Source organism: Callithrix jacchus, chromosome 1, assembly GCF_049354715.1.
Source record: "Callithrix jacchus isolate 240 chromosome 1, calJac240_pri, whole genome shotgun sequence".
NCBI classification, from domain to species: domain Eukaryota; kingdom Metazoa; phylum Chordata; class Mammalia; order Primates; family Cebidae; genus Callithrix; species Callithrix jacchus.
In genome coordinates this window covers 159,818,839-159,834,925 of record NC_133502.1, presented here as the reverse complement: position 1 = coordinate 159,834,925, position 16,087 = coordinate 159,818,839, and the positions used below count along the sequence as shown (strand labels likewise).

The 16,087-nt window shown below is 44.9% G+C and overlaps 1 protein-coding gene across 7 annotated transcripts in view; it reads left to right on the top strand.

Moving 5' to 3' along the window:
* The first annotated feature begins 233 nt into the window (after nucleotides 1-233).
* Nucleotides 234-16,087, top strand: part of ECPAS (Ecm29 proteasome adaptor and scaffold) — a 119,681-nt gene continuing 103,827 nt past the window's right edge. For 2 of the 7 annotated variants that reach the window (XR_013535875.1, XM_035254570.3), the window contains exon 1: nucleotides 756-1,130. Coding sequence is in view for 5 of the 7 variants with exons in the window: in XM_035254570.3 (XP_035110461.1) it covers nucleotides 1,091-1,130 (40 nt within the window). In the remaining 2 variants the exon portion in view is untranslated. Of the gene's footprint in view, nucleotides 533-755; nucleotides 1,210-1,327; nucleotides 1,563-12,033; nucleotides 12,138-16,087 lie in introns of those variants that run through there. The other 5 variants (XM_078374239.1, XM_035254579.3, XM_078374241.1 and 2 more) reach the window with 5 other exon arrangements.

The following is a 16,087-nucleotide window of genomic DNA, read 5'->3' as shown; positions in this document are numbered from 1 at the left end:
TCAACAAAATCTTAGAGCTCACATAGGCATAGGTACTTCCCTGTAAACTTTAGGAATCTTGCTCATCTAACTTTTGCAGGGCTGAGTGAACCTTCAGCTCCCGTCAGTCGTTTCGGGAGCACCAGCAACCTCCACCCCAGCACGGGACTGTAGGGGGCCACTGCGGCGCAGGGGCTCGCCCGACACTGAGTCAGCGCCGGGCCCGAGAAGTTCGGCAGGAGGCGCAGGGCGGGGCTTCCTCCCGCCGACTCCTAGCCGGGCTATACTTTTCCGAGTCCACGTCTCTTCCTTTGGACAGGCGTGTTTCCCTAGGTCGGGCCCAGCCAGCGTGACAGCCGCAGACCTCGGAGAAGGGTGCTCCGGCGCCGCCTCGAGGACTTCCCCTAGCCGTCAGGGCAGCCCGGGCCCGCTCGGCCCAGCCCATCACGGACTGAGACTCCCTGGGCCCGGCCCGCCGAACGCCTCGCTCCACAGCCCTCACTTCGCGGCGCCGAACTCAGCGTCCGCGGCATGGAGACAGGCTCCGACTCAGGTCAGAGGCCCGCGCCAGGCTGGCTCCGCGCGCGCGGCGGGGCAGTGAGGCCGGGCCGCCCGCGCAGACCGCCGCGTGCCGGGTCCGCGCGGGTAGCGCACGCGGGGCGGGCGGCGACAGGTGGGCAGGACGAGCCGCGAGCGAGCGAGGGCGGGCGGGCGCGCGAGGGGCCCGGCGGGGGGGCCGCTGGGAGGATGGCTCAGCTCTTTCTAAATATAAAACCGGCGTGAGCTGGGCGAGTGCAGCGCGGAGTCGCAGAGCCGCCGCGCGGGCCTGGCGCACGGGGATTCGGCCACACAGACGGCGGCGGCGGCAGCGGCGGCTCCGCAGAGGCGCGAGGCTGCGGGAGCGCCCGAGTCGCGAGCTCGCGGGGGCAGCGAAGAGCGACGCTCGCAACGCGGAGGACGCAGGCGGCGGCGGCGGGCGGGCCTCGGGGCGCAGCGCCGTCCGCGCCGAGTGACCGGAGGCGGCTCCCGGCCTCTGCCGCACCGCGAGCCGCGAGCCCCCTGGCCGCACCCTCCCCCTCCAGCTCCTCCCTCGCTCCCTCCCCGGCGCAACATGGCTGCGGCCGCCGCCTCCGCCTCCCAGGATGAGCTGAGTAAGTGCTGCGGCCGAGCCTGCGGCCACGAGCCGAAACAGAAGCCGCGCGGGACTGGGGGGGCGGCGGCCGGGGCCGGGTAGGAGGGCTGGGGCGGGCGGGCGGCGGCCGCGGAGTGAGGGGGGCTGGGGCGCTCGGGCCTGTGGGCGGGCGGGGCGCGGGCCGTCGCCGCTGGCGTTTGTAGGCCTCAGGTTTGCACCGTCACGTTGCGAAATTGAAACCGGAGCCTCAGGCGGAGCCACCTCTGCCCGCGATCCGCCCTGGCCCTGGGTGGGGGGAGTCTAGCCCCCGGCCCGCCGAGCCTTGGCTGGCAGGAGGGCCGGAGCTCCGGATGACGGGCAATGTCCGTCCGTCCCGTCTGACCCCGCCGTGGCCTCGGGTCCCCGACGGTTGGCGAGTTCTAGAAATGTAGCTCTCGGGAAGGGGGAGAAGGTGCCTTTCTGTGACACTCTAGAATATCAGCCGAAAGGTCACGAATAGGCGGTGACCCTCGGGTGGAGTAGGGAGGGCGGGAGGGCGGAGAGGGTCGCGGGATGAACCGCTGGAGAAACCGCGGGGTGACAGCGCTTTCAGAAAGGAGGGTCAGTGCCCCCTCGACCGTACGCGGTGCAGCCTTCCCAGGGACGGCGGTCCCTGTCCGGGGAGAGCAGTGGTCACCCTGAATCCCAGGCCGCCCCGCCCGCCCCCGGGGTTCGCCTCGATGCTTTGTGGGAAGTGTAGTCCCGGGGCGCCGCGGGCCCACGCTGGGGTCATAAATACTGAATTTTCATAGGACATAGGACATGTGAGATAATTTCTGATTGCGTTTTGGGTATTTATTTTCCGAGGGTTTTCTTTCTTCCTTTTATTTATTATTTGTCAGTGCTGCCCTTCAGTTTATGGCAAAAACAAGAAAGGTGTTATTTGTAGATGATGTGGGTTTTAAATGGAATAAAGAGTGGATGCGGTGTTGCAAGCTTTATGAAGCTTACGTTGTTAAAGCCGCTTCTGAATTTCCATATGAAAGTAGTTATACACGTAATTTATGTTTCTTTGGTGCTTGTCAGTTTAAAGCTACTTTTATATACATGATCTCACTTTTGCCCTCATAGCAACCTTGTGAGGCAGATAGGTAGGAATTATCCTTGTTTTAAAGAGGAGGCAGGTTTGGAGAGATTAGGTTCCTTGCTGCTTTGACACAGAACTGGTGGAGCGGGAGTACTGTTTGCTCTTTTTGAAGCTGAAGTAAACACTTGGTGTGATCCTGAGTAGATTGGAGAGTCGGAGAAGGCAAGGTCTCATGGTGCGGTTAGAGATACAAGTGGGCTGAATAGGCTGCTACTCTGACAGTTCCACGTGGAAGCACCACCAGGCCTTCTGAGATCAGTTCTGTGTTTTGTTTTTAATTGTGATAAAAATACACATACCATAAAACCTACCATCCTTGCCGTTTTTAAGTGTACAGTTCAGTTGGATTGAGCACATTCTCACTGTTGTGTAATCATCACCACCTTCCGTCTCTAGAACTCTTCATTATGCAAAACTGAAACCTGATACCCATTAAACAACAATCCCTATTCCCTCCTCCCTTTCAGCCCCTGGCGACCATCGTTGTACCTTCTGTTCCTGTGATTTTGAGTATATTTGTACCTCATGTAAATGGAATCATACAGAATTTGTGACTGGTTTTATTTTCATTTAGCATAATGTTCTCCAGGTTCATCCATGTTGTTGCATGTGTCAGAATTTCTTTTTCTTTTAAAGGTTGAATGATACTCCCTTGTGTGTATATACCACATTTTCTTGTCCATTTCTCTGTCTATAGACGCTTGGGTTGCTTCCACCTTGTAGCTATTGGGAATAACGCTGTTGTGAAAATAGCTGTACAAATATCTACTTGCTTTCAGTTCTTTTGGGTACATACCTGGAAATGTCATTGTTGGATCATGTGATAATTCTAGTTTTAAGTTTTTAAGGAACCAGTGGACTGTTTTCAACAGTGGTCGTACCATTTTACATTCCCATCAACGATACACAGGGTTCTAATTTCTGTACATCTTGGCCACCACTTATCTGTGTTCTCAGAAGTAACCATCCTGATAGGTGTGAGGTGGTCTGATTTTTTTTTTCAATTGTTATGCTATATGACATCTGACTTCCTGTTGTAACACCAAACACATTCAAATCTGAATTGCTAGCAGGAATGGGGAACAAAACTAGAGGAAGAAGAATTGGGCATTCTGAAGTGGCTGAAGTATTTGGGTCTATGCAGTGTGCTTCCATATATTCAGGTACTGGTTAAGATGCTGATAGTTAAGGGATTTCCTGGCTTTAGTAGTTAATGGCAAGTTAGGAACAAATAATTGAAATCCTTGCCTTCCCCTTCCTTTGTTCGGTTAAATTATCAGTCATTAGCCACAGATAGATACCTGTTGACTTGGTTTTTGTATTTCTTTCTTTCTTTTTTTTTTTTTTTAAACAAAGTCTCACTCAGTCACCCTGGTTGGACTGCAGTGGTGTGAACTTGGCTCACCACAACCTCCGCCTCCTGGGTTCAAGCAGTTCTCTGCCTCAGCCTCCTGAGTAGTTGGGATTACAGGTGCCTGCCATCATGCCTGGCTAATTTTTTGTATTTTTAGTAGAGACAGGGTTTCACCATCTTGGCCAGGCTGGTCTTGAACTCCTGACCTCTTGATCTACCCTCCTTGGTCTCCCAAAGTGCTGGGATTACAGGCATGAGCCACCATGCCCAGCTGGTTTCCTTATTTCTTAGGAAAGATTAAATACTTGGCAATTGATAACTTAGAATAATTTAACTTGAATACTTATACATGAACACTTGTTCAGAAGTTTCATATAAACCACTTTTAGTTTTAGAATGGCTATAATAAAATAAGAGATGGCTGATAAAATGTGCTTTTGGCCGGGTGCGGTGGCTCACACCTGTAATTCTAGCACTTCAGGAGGTCGAGGCTGGTGAATCACCTGAGGTCAGAAGTTTGAGACCAGCCTGGCCAATGTGGTGAAATCCCATCTCTACTAAAAATACAAAAACTAGCCATGTGTGGTGGCCTGTAGTTCTAGCTACTCAGGGGGCTGAGGCAGGAGAATCACTTGAATCTGGGAGGTGGAGGTTCCGGTGAGCTGAGATCGTACCACTCCAGCCTGAGGAACAGAGCTAGTCTCTGTCTCAAAAAAAAAAAAAAAGTCCTTTTAAGAATTCCACCAAAAAAAAAAAATGAGCAAATTATCCAAATATTTTCTATTATTTATGACTAGTAGATGATAATAAAAGCAAACTACTTTAGCTGGCATGGTGGTGGGTGCCTGTAATCCCAGCTACTTGGGAGGCTGAGGTAGGAGAATCACTTGAACCCAGGTAGCAGAGGTTGCAGTGAGCCGAGATCATGCCACTGCACTCCAGCGAGACTCTGTCTCAAAAAAAAAAAAAAAAAAAGCAAACTACTAGATTCCAGCATTGTTTTCCACCAATATTTTATTGTAAAAAATCTTCAAACACACAGAAAAGTTGAAAGTAAACATTCATGTGCCCACCACCTCGACTCTACCATTGATAGTTGAATAACTTCATCATATTTACTATAATAGCAAACTTTATCATTTGTTTATCTCTCATCTATTGACTTTTAAAAATTGTTAAACATTTTTAGTCTTACTTTTTTTTTTTTTTTTTTTGAGATGGTGTCTCGCTGTTGTTACCCAGACTGGAGTGCAATGGCACGATCTCGGATCACCGCAACCTCTGCCTTCTGGGTTCAAGCAATTCTCCTGCCTCAGCCTCCCGAGTAGCTGGAACTATAGGCGCGCACCGCCATGCCCAGCTAATTTTTGTATTTTTAGTAGAGACGGGGTTTCACCTTGTTGACCAGGATGGTCTCGATCTCTTGACCTTGTGATCCACCTGCCTCGGCCTCCCTAAGTGCTGGGATTATAGGTGTGAGCCACCGCGCCCGGCCAGTTTTTTTTTTTTTGAGACAGGGTCTCACTCTGTCACACAGGCTGGAGTGCAATGGTGTGATCTCAGCTCACTGCAACCTCTGCCTCCCCGGTTCAAGCAATTCTCCTGCCTGAACCTCCTGAGTAGCCGGGATTACAGGTGCATGCCACCATGCCTGGCTAATTTTTGTATTTTAAGTAGAGACTGGGTTTCACCATGTTGTTTAGGCTGGTCTTGAATCCCTGACCTCAGGTGATCTGCCTGCCTTGACCTCCCAAAGTGCCGGGATTACAGACAGCTGCCACACCTGGCCCCTAGTTTAACTTTATTTTTTAAAAAATTAGGCCAGGTGGGCTGGGTGTGGTGGCTCATGCCTGTAATCCCAGCACTTTGGGAGGCCTGGGTGGGTGGATTGAGGTCAAGAGATCGAAACCACCCTGGTCAACATGGTGAAACCCTGTCTCTACTAAAAATACAAAAAATTAGCTGGGCATGGTGGCGCGTGCCTGTAATCCCAGCTGCTCAGGAGGCTGAGGCAGGAGAATTGCTTGAACCCAGGAGGCGGAGGTTGTGGTGAGCCGAGATTGCGCCATTGCACTCCAGCCTGGGTAACAAGAGCGAAACTCTGTCTCAAAAAAAAAAAAAAAAAAAATTAGGCCAGGTGTGGTGGCTCACTCCTGTAATCCTGGCACTTTGGGAGGCTGAGGCAGGCAGATCATGAGGTCAAGAGTTCAAGATCAGCCTGGTGAATATGGTAAAACTCTGTCTCAACTAAAAATACAAAAATCAGCTGGTGTGGTGGCATACGCCTGTGGTCCCAGCTACTTGGGAGGCTGAGCCAGGAGAATCGCTTGAACCCGGGAGGCGGAGGTTGTAGTGAGCTGAGATTGTTCCACTGCACTCCAGCCTGGGTGACAGAGTGGGACTCTGTCTCAAAAAAAAAAAAAAGTGATAAAATACACATAACATAAAATGTACCACCTTAAACATTTTTAAGTGTACAGTGGTATTAAGTACTTATTACTTTATCTTTTTTCATGAATTTCAAAGTGAATTGGTGACATTAATACACCTTCCCCCTAAATTTTTCAGTTCCAGCATTGTTTTAAATGCTTTGTATGTGTTATTCCTCAGAATAATCCTGAAAGGTAGGTAATATTATTATTGCTGCTTTATGGAATGAGAAACAGGGTTCTTAGGTCTCCTGGATCCTGCAGCTGGAAAGTAGTCCTGGTGTCCTCAGCCTTTAGTATGCACTTACAGCCACCCTTGAGACCATCTTACCTCTGTGCACCATAGAGTGTGCATACTGATGAACAGTTCAAATCGGATGCATTGCCAGATTCTTAGCTAGATGTTACCTTAATCCAACCATTTCACTGCTGTTGGGTACAAAAGAGACACCAAAGCCCACCAAATGAATTATAATACTGTTGAGAAAGAGGAATAATAAGTGTAAACAGATAAGTAAGGACCAAAATGTATGACTGTATGATATGGATAATACTAAAGTAATATTTTCTGTGATTCCCAGGTCTGTTATTTTGAGATGGCGTAGCTGGTAAAACTGCATTTCTGTAGATTTCAAATAAACATTTTCCTCCTTGCACTTGAAGTAATTTACGTCATATCAATTTAAGTGAAATCTGCAACTTTCAGTTATATCTGCTACCATACTTTGTAGGAGAAGCAAAATTGACTGTTAGGATTCTTTTTTATTTATTTTATTTTATTCATTCATTTATTTTGAGACGGAGTCTCACTCTTGCCCAGGCTGGAACACAGTGGTGCGATCTTGGCTCACTGCAACCTTTGCCTCCTGGGTTTAAGTGATTCTCCTGCCTCAGCCTCCCAAGTAGCTGGGATTGTAGTTGCACCCCCACACCCAGCTGATTTCTGTATTTTTAGTAGAGATGGGATTTCACCATGTTGGCCAGGCTGGTCTTGAACTCCTTACCTCGTGATCTTTCCAGCTTGGCCTCCCAAAGTGCTGGGATTACAGGAGTGAGCCACCTCATCTGGCCTATTTATTTTTTGAATAATATCATTGAGCATGCCAAAAGCCTGGGTTCAGTGACTCAAGTTTGTAATTCCAGCACTTTGGGAGGTTGAGGTGGGCAGATTGCTTGAGTCCAGGAGTTTGAGACCAGCCTGGGCAACGTGGTGAAACCCCGTTTCTACAAAAAATACAAAAATTAGCTGGGTGTGGTGGCACCAGCCTGTAGTTCTAGCTACTTGGGAGGCTGAAGTGTGGGGGATGGCTTGGTCCCAGGAAGTCAAGACTGCAGTAAGCCGAGATCACACCACTTCACTCTAGCCTGTGTGACAAAGCGAGACCTTGTTTCAAAGAAAAAAAGTTGCCAAAAATAGGCAGGTTAATTTTGGGTTGAGACTTGTTAGCATTTGTTACCCTTTCACAAACCCAAACCTCATGTTTGGGTCAGTGATTATAAGAGAATAATTAATAGTAAAGCTGTTTATTCATTGTGTATTTACCGTGCGTTCTAATTGTTTTGCATGTATCAACTAACTGAATCCTCAAAACAACTCTGTGAGTTTGGTTCTATTGCTGTTTCAGGGATAGAGCTATCCTCATTAGACAGTTAGGGCTTGAACTCACATTCTTTGATTCCAATATCTATGTTAATTCTGCCCTACCACTACTGTTTTATTCCTGCATGGGAGAATATAGAGTTCATAACAAGATCAAGATGGCTTTCTTTCATTTTTTTTTTTCCATGTCTAGTATCCAGAAAGAACCTTCTGTAGTGTATAAAATACGGCAATTGGGGCCAGGCATGGTGGCTCACACTTGTAATCACAGCGCTTTGGGAGACCAAGGCTGGTAGATAAGTTGAGATCAGGTGCTCAAGACCAGCCTGGCCAACATGGTGAAACCTCATCTCTACTAAAAATACAAAAAAATTAGCCGGGTGTTGTGATGTGGGCCTGTAGTCCCAGCTTCTTGGGAGGCTGAGGCGGGAGAATTGCTTGAACCTGGAAGCAGGAGGTTGCAGTGAGCTGAGAATGTGCCACTGCGCTCCAGCCTGTGTGACAGAGCTAGACTCCTCAAAAAAAAGAAGTGGCAATATTCTGATATTTGTTGAGCAGAACATAGTAGATTTTTGGGTAAGTTGCCAAAAAAGAAAACCATTAGTTTTGACTGTTAAGGCAGTTCTGAAATCTAGTTTGTAAATTAGTTAAGCTCAGAGCTGTAGCTTTCTTTCCATATGCTTAGAGTGATTATAACTATTGCAAATGAAATGAAATGAAATTCAATGCAAGACGTGGCTAGTTTTTCTGCTAATATTATCTTCTGCCACTTTATGGAAAAACTGACATTATAGTTAATATTTCAGCAGTGGGTTGAGAGATTTCTGACAGGGAAAGAAGCATGTAAGACTTTTCACCTGGTCAGCGGTTTAGTGGTTTCGTATTTTGGGCTTTATAATTATAAAGAATCCTTAGAATCTGATCTTCATTGGAATAAAGGCAACTCATGAAGAGCAACTGCCTGTAATCTTAAATCATGTACTATTCAGTCTGACCCTTGGACATAGCCATGGGAAACTTCAGTTGCAGAAGTTGGCCAGATAATCAGCATGTCAAGTTTCTTCTGAGAGAGCCTCTGCTAGTGCCAGGAATCCTAGTGGCTCTTTTAGAGGATGAGACATGGGAAGCTGTGTGCTGAACATAATTCTGTGACCATACTGAAATAGCTCCTAAGAGTTAATTGTTTAGGCTGGGCGTGGTGGTTCATGTCTGTAATCCCAGTACTTTGGGAGGCTGAAGTGGGTGGATCACGAGATCAGGAGTTCAAGATCAGCCTGGCCAAGATGATAAAACCCCATCTCTACCAAAAATTACAAAAAAATTAGCTGGGTGTTGTGGCAGGTGCCTGTAACCCCAGCTACTCAGGAGTCTGAGGCAGGAGAATTGCGTGAACCTGGAAGGCAGAGGTTGCAGTGAGCTGAGATCACACCCCTGCACTCCAGCCTGGGCAACAGAGTGAGACACTGTTTCAAAAAAAAAAAAAAAAAGTTAATTGCTTAAATGACCAGAATACAGGCTTTGGAGCTGATCTTTGTAGAAAGGCCAAGTCAAACCTGTATTATTTAAATTTTGGTTACTTAACCAAATAGAAAAGTAAAATTGGAAAACAGAATTGGATATTTCTGTTTTTTATTAATTTCTATTCTAATTTTTTTACTTCCACTGCATTCTGTTTTTTTTTTTGTTTGTTTTTTGTCTTTTCTTTTAAACAGTCTCTGTCACCCAGGCTGGAGGGCAGTGGCACACTTGGCTCATTGCAACCTCTGCCTCCCAGGTTCAGGTGATTCTCTGACCTCAGCCTCCTGAGTAGCTGATACTACAGGCGTGTGCCACAACAACTGGCTAATTTTTGTATTTTTAGTAGAGACGGGGTTTCACCACGTTGCCTAGGCTTGTCTTGAACTCCTGATCTCGAGTGATCCATTCGCTTTGGCCTCCCAAAGTGCTAGGATTACCTGCTTGAGCCACTGTGCCCAGCCTACCTCATTTGTTTTGAATTATGTTTTCAGTAAACTATAATATTTAATAAAGACCAGTGTGAGTGAGAATAGTTGGCACTGGAGTGTTGACCTTGTTCAGAAGATAAATGTTAAAATTTAAGGCACTGCCAGTGTTCACAGATGGTTTGATCCCTGTTGCTGAGCTTTCGTTTCAGGCCTGGCCTTGATGCTTCCCATGTTATATGGCTTGTTTTGCCCACATAATTTTTTCAATTCAACAAGCAGACTTTTAAAATTGAGTAAATAATGTATGGCTCTGTTGTCAGAGGGCTTGTAATTCAGTGCAGAGAGAGATTTATATGCAAATATAAATAACGTATATAAAGCATGATAAGTAAGCTGCCTAACAGTGTTCTTTGCAAACCTCAAGAAATGAAAATGGTTTTTGAGGCTAAAGGAAGAATAGCTTGAACTGAGACATGGAAATAGGAAAATATCATGGAAAACAAAAAAGCTGAGATGGGAATGGGAGTGCTATGGTTGTGTGAAGTACTGGGTAAGGGGATTAGCTGTGTAGTTTGAGACTTGGCCCATGCTGCTTTTATGATTTGGGATCTTGGACAAATTACCTTTCCAAGTCTCAGTTTCTTCCTCATAAAATTGGGATGACAAAAATCACTCATAGTATTGTTAGGATTAATGTATGTGAAATGTACTGTATACACACTTAAGCTCTTATAAATTATTATTATTATTTTTGGTGTGGGGAGTAATAGTAGATGATGCTGTGGAGCTAGATTGGGACTAGTGTGTTGTAGGAACGCCAGCAGAACTAGTCTGGACATTGTTCTGTAGACAGTAGAGAACCATCAAAGCTTTTTAGCAGGAGTGTAACATGAGTAGGTTTGTTTTATAAGGATGACAGGTGGCAGTGGTGTAACACTGACTGCAAGGATCCAGAGACCAAGAGCAGCAAGACTAATTAGGAGGGTATCACAGAGGCCAAGTAAAAAAGAAACTTAGGGTCTGAATTGGGACAGTGGAAGTGGATTTGGCAAGGAGTTAATATCTATAATCCCTAAAATAGGGAGAAATTATTGGCTAACAAGATGAGGGTTATTAAAGAAGGGAGGAATTAGAGATGAATCTAAATTTAACCTAAGACTAGAAGGTGGAGGGAGGAGTAAGGGAGAGTGTAGACTCTAGACAGATTTAGGAAAGTGAAGAAAAGACAGAACAGATTCAACAAATAGATAGTCTGTGTTCAGCAGATAGATTATTTGTTGAATGAATGGGTTGAATTATTGAGGCTGCGTGTTATTTAGGGAGACCATTTTGAGTAGTGGATAAAACCTCTGGAATTGAAATCAGAGAGTTTTTAATCCTGATTCTGACACTTCTTAATGTGTTCTTGAACAAAGGACCTAGCTTCTGGGCCTTGGTTTTCTCATCTGTAAAATAAGGTAATAAAACTTAGAAGATTTTTCTTTTCTTTTTCTTTTTTTATTGAGACAAAGTCACTCTCTGTCACCCAGGATGAAGTGCAGTGGCATGATCTGGGCTCACTGCAGCCTCGATCTGGTCTTCCCACCTTAGCCTCCTGAGTAGACTGCAGGTGTGCGCCACCTGCCCTGGATAATTTTTGTATTTTTTGTAGAGACAGTGTTTTGCCATGTTGCCCAGGCTGGTCTCGAACTCCTAGACTCAAGCAATCTGCTGTCCTCTGCCTCCCAAAGTGCTGCGATTACAGGTGTGAGCCAGTGTGCCTGGTCAGGAGTGTTTTAAGAATGGGAAGAGATAGTACATGTTAAGAACTGTGCTTGGCACATGGATTGCAGGTGTGTGGGAACCTTGGTTCTGAAGCTAGAGAGTTAGTATGGGAATGATTCCCATGGTAGAGCTGTGGGAATGGGCAGATTGTTCACAGGACAGCTGACTGGGGGCCACAAATATACGTATTTAAGAGTGAGAGGAAGATAATCAGAGAAAGGAGATGAAGAGTGCCGAGAGAGGTCAAAGGTGGCCGGGGTTATGTCTGTCAGCCATTTACGTTCTCATATGTAATGTACTAAAAACATGTATACACGTTTAGTAATACTCTTCTTATGAAGCTATTGTGTAATTCATATACTTTCTTCTAATTTTAATGTAACAGGTTATGTGTTTATGATATATATGCACACATATACATAGACGATAAAATATGTTGCATTGGTATTAGAGATTTTAAGTCTTCAGTGAATAATTTTCAGTGTATTTTTTGAAGCATTAGCATGTTCTCAATAAATTTGTTTTGTGGACATATGCCTTATTCTTTCTCAAATTTGGTAATTACAATTTTTTCCTCATATTGAATTTGCCAATCAGGACATCAAAGATCTAATAAGAAATGAAAAGTGCTTATTTTTTTCTTAAAATGGTAGCTATGCATATACATCTTTTAATTGTATTTTTTTGGTGTTCTAAATAATAGATTCTTTATACAATTGCATATGTACGAGTGGATGAACATTCCATTGGTGATCCTGAGGATTTTTGTCAAGATTGGATAAACCATGTATCACATTGATTGTAGAGGTTAGTAGATTTAGTTCCTTAGGATGTGTGCATTTTTTTTTTTGTAGCAGCATCTAAAAATGCATAGGTTATCAGATAGCAATTTCCCCCCAAGGTCTTAATTTTTTTTTTTTTTTTTCCTTTTCTAGCTATCCTGAGAGAATTGGTGAAGTTTATGTTAATTTACAAATGCCTGAAGCCTCTATTCTCTGTGATGCTAAACATAAAAAAAATTAGTAAAAAGAGAAAGATAAAACTTGCAAGTTTTTTTTTTTTTTTTTTTTGAGACAGTGTCTCACTCTGTTGTCTAGGCAGGAGTGCAGTGGCGCAGTCGTGGCTCATTGGCTCATTGTAGTCTTGATCTCCCAAGGCTCAGGTGATCCTCCTGCCTCAGCCCCCCTGAATAGCCAGGACTACAGGCGCACACCACCTGGCTGATTTTTGTATTTTTAGTAGAAATGGGGTTTCGCCATGAAGGCTGGTCTCGAACTCCTGGGCTCAAGAGATCCACCCCCCTTGAAGATGTCATTTAGCAATGTGCACAAGAAAAAGACAGTGGGTGATCGTTTACAAGCAAATTTGTGTGCCACAATCACAAAAAATCATTTTACATGCTCCAGGAATGCCATGATGGGGTTATTTTTTATTGATTAGAAAAATTTTTTTGAGACTAGGTCTCGCTGTCACCCAGGCTGGAGTACAGTGGCACAATCATGGCTAACTGCTGCCTTGATCTCCTGTACTCAGGCGATCCTCTCACCTCAGCCTCTCAATAAAGTGAAACTACATTTAAAAAATTTTTTTATTTTTTGACTCAGGGTCTCGCTTTGTTGCCCAAGCTGGAGTGCATGGCTCACTGCAGCCTTGACCTCCTGGGCTCAAGTGGATCCTCCCACCTCAGCTTCCCAGGTAGCTGGGATCATAGTTGTGTGCTACGATGCCTGGCTAATTTTTTATTTTTATTTTTGGTAGAGACAGAGTCTTTCTGTTACTTGGGCTAGTCTGGAACTCCTGAGCTCAAGCTATACTCAGACCTCCCAAAGTGTTGTGGCTTTAGGTGTGAGCCACTATGCCCAGCCATTTCTATTTGTGAAGAAAAGCGGTATTGAAGGAGGCATTGTCACGGTAATTGGATGTTCCTAATTCTGCCATTTTTGTCATGAATTGTGATTTTGAGAAAAGCCATTTAATTCTAATTCATTCTAAGGCAGAACAAGAGTATGGTGTCATTTTCACTCTTAGATGATACTGGATGGTCTTTTGATTGAAACTTTAAATTCAGATTGTAATTCTCTGATATCATGGACTCAATATCCAGTGAGTTCCTGGGATTTTGTAGCTTCAATCCAAAAGTGCTTTTTGTTGATATCTTCAAATATAACTGTTGGACCCCTTCTCCCCACCCCTCCTATGCATTGTACTATTTTTTGGTATATATATTGCTGCTGATGATATAAAATGTCTTACTTAGGTGAAATTTTGAGGGACGGGATAATTTTAAAACCAGAATTCAACTTTAAAATAAATTTTGGCCTGTTTTTGCTATTTTCACATATCTTTATTCCTTGGGTGCTTAGAGAAATGAAAAATGGGGAGATTGGAAGAATTGTTTAGAAGAGCAGTGAGGACATTGTTTATTCTGTCCTAGATTCTTTAACTCCTAGGGCTTTTGGGGTTGTGATTGATATGTTAATGTCATGATATACTGAAGGCAAAAGTGAAATGACAACTTCTAGTATTTAAATAGTGACTTAAATAAAGAACATTCTAGGGTTTACATACCCAGATGAGCGTTGTTCTTCTAAGTAATCAGCTGCTTTGAGTGGATCTTAACTATTGTACATTTGACTTTTATGCAGTTTGAACTCTTGCATAGTATATATTATTTCCTCTAAGCCAGTTTTCACAAGCTGAAGTAATCCTTCCTGCTCATCACCTCCTAAAACCTATTTCTGAGTATCTCTGCCAGCTGTTGTCTCTGGGGGAAAGGGCCTTGGGAGGTAGCAGTGTTTGTGGACCTCAGTGTCAGAAGTCTGACACTTACTCAATCTAGGGTTTCTGTCTTGTTACCTGGCCCAATCCTGCCAAGCTACCACTATGATTTCCTCTTCTTCCTCTGTATGTGTGTGTGTGTGTGTGTGTGTGTGTGTGTGTGTGGCAGGAGGAGAGGGCATGATGGGTTGTGGAGAAGAGGGGGCTGGGTGGTAAGCAGTCTGGGGAGGGATAGCCTTATTATGGACTAAGCTGAATTGATAGGGGGTTTGAAGTAGCCTCGAATCATATGCAGAAGGCCAGGAAAAGAAAAACTTTTCCTCTTCCCTGTTTAAAGAACCTACTCTGTAGTGGATCCAGATGCAGGAGTTTCCAGATTAGGCTATCTGCCTGGGCCCTTTGGGGACAGACTGGTGGACTAGGGAACAGAACGATTATCTGTCTGATTGCTATAATTCTGGGGGGCAGGGGTATAACGAAGGACTCCATCAGCAGGGACCTCCTGTTCAGGACTTCATTGCCTGTGAAGGTTCTCATTGCCACGCCTTGGGCCCTGGCTGGAGAGGCAGCTCCTGCAGGAACCATGATGGATTGTCTCTTTCTGGGAATGGATCTTCTCCCCACTTCCAACTTACTATATTTATGTTTGCTGCTAGACTGCCTGACATTCTCCTTTTAAGTACATTTGCATCTGTTGAATTTGGTACAGAAGGCTGGGTGTAGTGGCTTACGCCTGTAATCCCAGCACTTTGAAAGGCTGAGGTGGGCAGATCATGAGTTCAGGAGATTGGGACCAGCTTGACCAACATGGTAAAACCCCTCCTCTACTAAAAATACAAAAATTAGCCAAGTGTGGTGGCACATGCCTGTAATTCTAGCTATTCAGGAGGCTGAGGCAGGAAAATCGCTTGAAACCCCCCTGGGAGGCAGAGGTTGCAGTGAGCTGAGATCATACCACTGCACTCCAGCCTGGGTGACAGAGCGAGACTTTGTCTCAGGGCCTGGGTGGTGGGGGTCGGGGATGAAGGCTGGGGAGGGGTAACTATTTAAAAACAGTAGTAGACGTCAACTTTCTAGACATTAATTCTTTCTTTTTTTTTTTTTTTTGAGACAGTCTTGCTCTGTTGCCCAGGCTGGAGTGCAGTGGCACAATTTTGGCTTACTGCAACCTCTGCCTCCTGGGTTCAAGTGATTCTCCTGCCCTAGCCTAACAAGTAGTTGGGATTACAGGGGCCTACCACCACGCCCAGCTAATTAATTCTTAAAGAAGCATCCTGCTGGCCTCATTTGGGTTTTGCCAAGTATTAGAGTGGCTTTTGGTGAATTGAGATGGTATTTCAAATAGATGAAGTGGACTTTAATTTCCAGTTAGTATCTGGTTAGATTTATAATTCATAGGATTGGTCTACCAGAAGATTACACACAAAATCTAGATGCCAGTTAGGGCTTTTTTATTTTTCTATAGTTTTAGCCTCAAACTTCTAACCGTAGTGACTGTCAGAGTCCATTCTCTTCCCTACCTTCCAGCCTGATATTTCCAGTTTTTGTGAATTCCCTATAATTTAGTTCCTTATTCTTTTCTTAGCCCCTGGGCTCCCATTTCTGAAAATGTTCAGCTTGGACATGGAAGCCACCTGTTTTGTTGATTTACACACACACACACACACACACACACACACTCTCTCTCTCTCTCTCTCTCTCTCTCTCTCTCTCTCTCTCTCTCTCTCTCTCTCTCGGTATGTCCTCTTAAAGCCTTGCTTTAAGAGCTCTTGATTATCTGCCCTTTTACTGGTTCACCCCTTCCTCTTCATCTTTTTCTTTTCTCTTCCTTTCCTTCTCTCTGCAGTAACTGCTGCACCTCTGCTGGTTTGTAGTCATGTCGTATATAGTTGTCTAGTAAGATTTAGTATCTTCTCAACCTACGTTCTCTGCTTAAACCGTTACAATTTAGCGTGCTAGAAGGAGCATTGGACTGCCTA